The sequence below is a fragment of the Acyrthosiphon pisum genome, chromosome A2, assembly GCF_005508785.2.
Source record: "Acyrthosiphon pisum isolate AL4f chromosome A2, pea_aphid_22Mar2018_4r6ur, whole genome shotgun sequence".
Classification (NCBI taxonomy): domain Eukaryota; kingdom Metazoa; phylum Arthropoda; class Insecta; order Hemiptera; family Aphididae; genus Acyrthosiphon; species Acyrthosiphon pisum.
In genome coordinates, this window is record NC_042495.1 from 39,153,946 (window position 1) to 39,155,540 (window position 1,595).

Genomic DNA, 1,595 nt, shown 5'->3' on the forward strand with positions numbered 1-1,595 from the left:
CCCTAGTCGTTAAGCCATTCCATTTGCAGAACATGTAAAATAAATAGTTCTGTACATTTTTCATATCACCAAACATAGTTGTTAACATTCATCATAATACCTACTCTCAATACTATGAATCTATCCTAAATATACAGTCCACTCTCTCCCATTCTACAGGGTTATTCGACAGGTAGTAGGTAATACGACGACGAGCATTCACACACGACGGGTTGCGTGTTGCGCGACAGCGGTGCGCACACACACGTACATTCGTCAACCGGCTTGATGTGCAGCCGTCGCACAGTTAGATTATACACGAGGGCATAACGTTGTTGTATAGACTCACCCTGTACATTATATATTATACGCGTACCAACTACCACCATCTTTACACACGTACGTCGAATACTTATAATATATAATATTAGTGTCGTGTTTAATGTTATAGGTAGTATATATTCTCCGCAGCGGCGATGGTCGCGGTGGGTCCTGTCGGGCGGATGTGTGCGACAACGCGTTTCACGCGTATTTAAAACGCCACCACAATTATACGTGCGAGCCATCCGATAACCGTGAAGCGCATATTACGCATCAACGTGTGTAGGCCGCCGTCGCCGCCACGTCTGTCGCGTCACTCGTTTTCACATTATACACGTTATACATACCTATATATATTGCACACGAGCATAATAGTTTCACTACTATATACTATACCGTAGGTATATACGATATTAATATTTATAAGATTTATGCGGCTCACCGACACGAGGTGTCACGCGGTGGAATGAGTTTGTTTTTTTTTTTTTTACGTTTTTGGCGTGACAACGTATGCAGATATTATATAGTGTACCCCAGACACCAGAAGACTGCAACAGTTGACGAGCCATCGGTTGTTTCTTGCCATGTTATTATGTAGTATATTAAACTATTTATTATATCTATATAATATTATTATGCACCGTTCATATAATAATAATATTGTCTCGGTAATTTCTCAATATTATTTACAGGCAAGGTGGCATCGTCACAGAAACATGGCCCGCAAAGTTGAATGCAGGTGTAAAGCGGGGAAATTTGAAAACCAGGAAATTTCCAGAGTAGGTCCGAGCTCAACTTTTGGACACGACACGACATGACAGACGATATCTTTGGTACCGCCTTAAAATATATAGTGACCCCCCTCCCATTGATATCTTTTATTCAAATACATAATACATGCGAATAATAGATGTTGGAATTTCATCACTATGCATTATCATATTATGTACACGCGTTTTTAATATTGGTTATCGGTTGCGAGTTTAAAAACATAAATGAATCATTACAAACGATCGCTGGATCGATAAATTGTCGGATCTAGTTCATTATAATCGTCCACGCCTGTCATTTCCACCTGTTATCGATTATCAAGGGCTCCCGCCGAATGTCTGGCCGGTAATCTGCGCAGTTGACTCCTGAAGGCTCTCCTAGCGTCAGAGACATCCGACATTCCTTAGGTAATCTGTCAATACGGTTTAATAAAGTGTCCATGAGCAGAATGTTCTCCGAGTCCGGCATGATGTTTATCAAGTCTGCTTTTCGCTCTTCTTCGGTGCCCATTTCGGACACCCGCA

General features: G+C 41.3%; 1 protein-coding gene across 1 annotated transcript in view; it reads left to right on the forward strand.

The window, feature by feature from the left end:
- Nucleotides 1–1,033, forward strand: part of LOC103309027 — a 5,640-nt gene extending 4,607 nt beyond the window's left edge. Inside the window, exon 2 of the mRNA XM_029489935.1 lies at nt 993–1,033. Within this exon, the coding sequence (XP_029345795.1) occupies nt 993–1,033 (41 nt within the window). The remainder of the gene's footprint in view (nt 1–992) is intronic.
- The last annotated feature ends 562 nt before the right edge of the window (nt 1,034–1,595 follow it).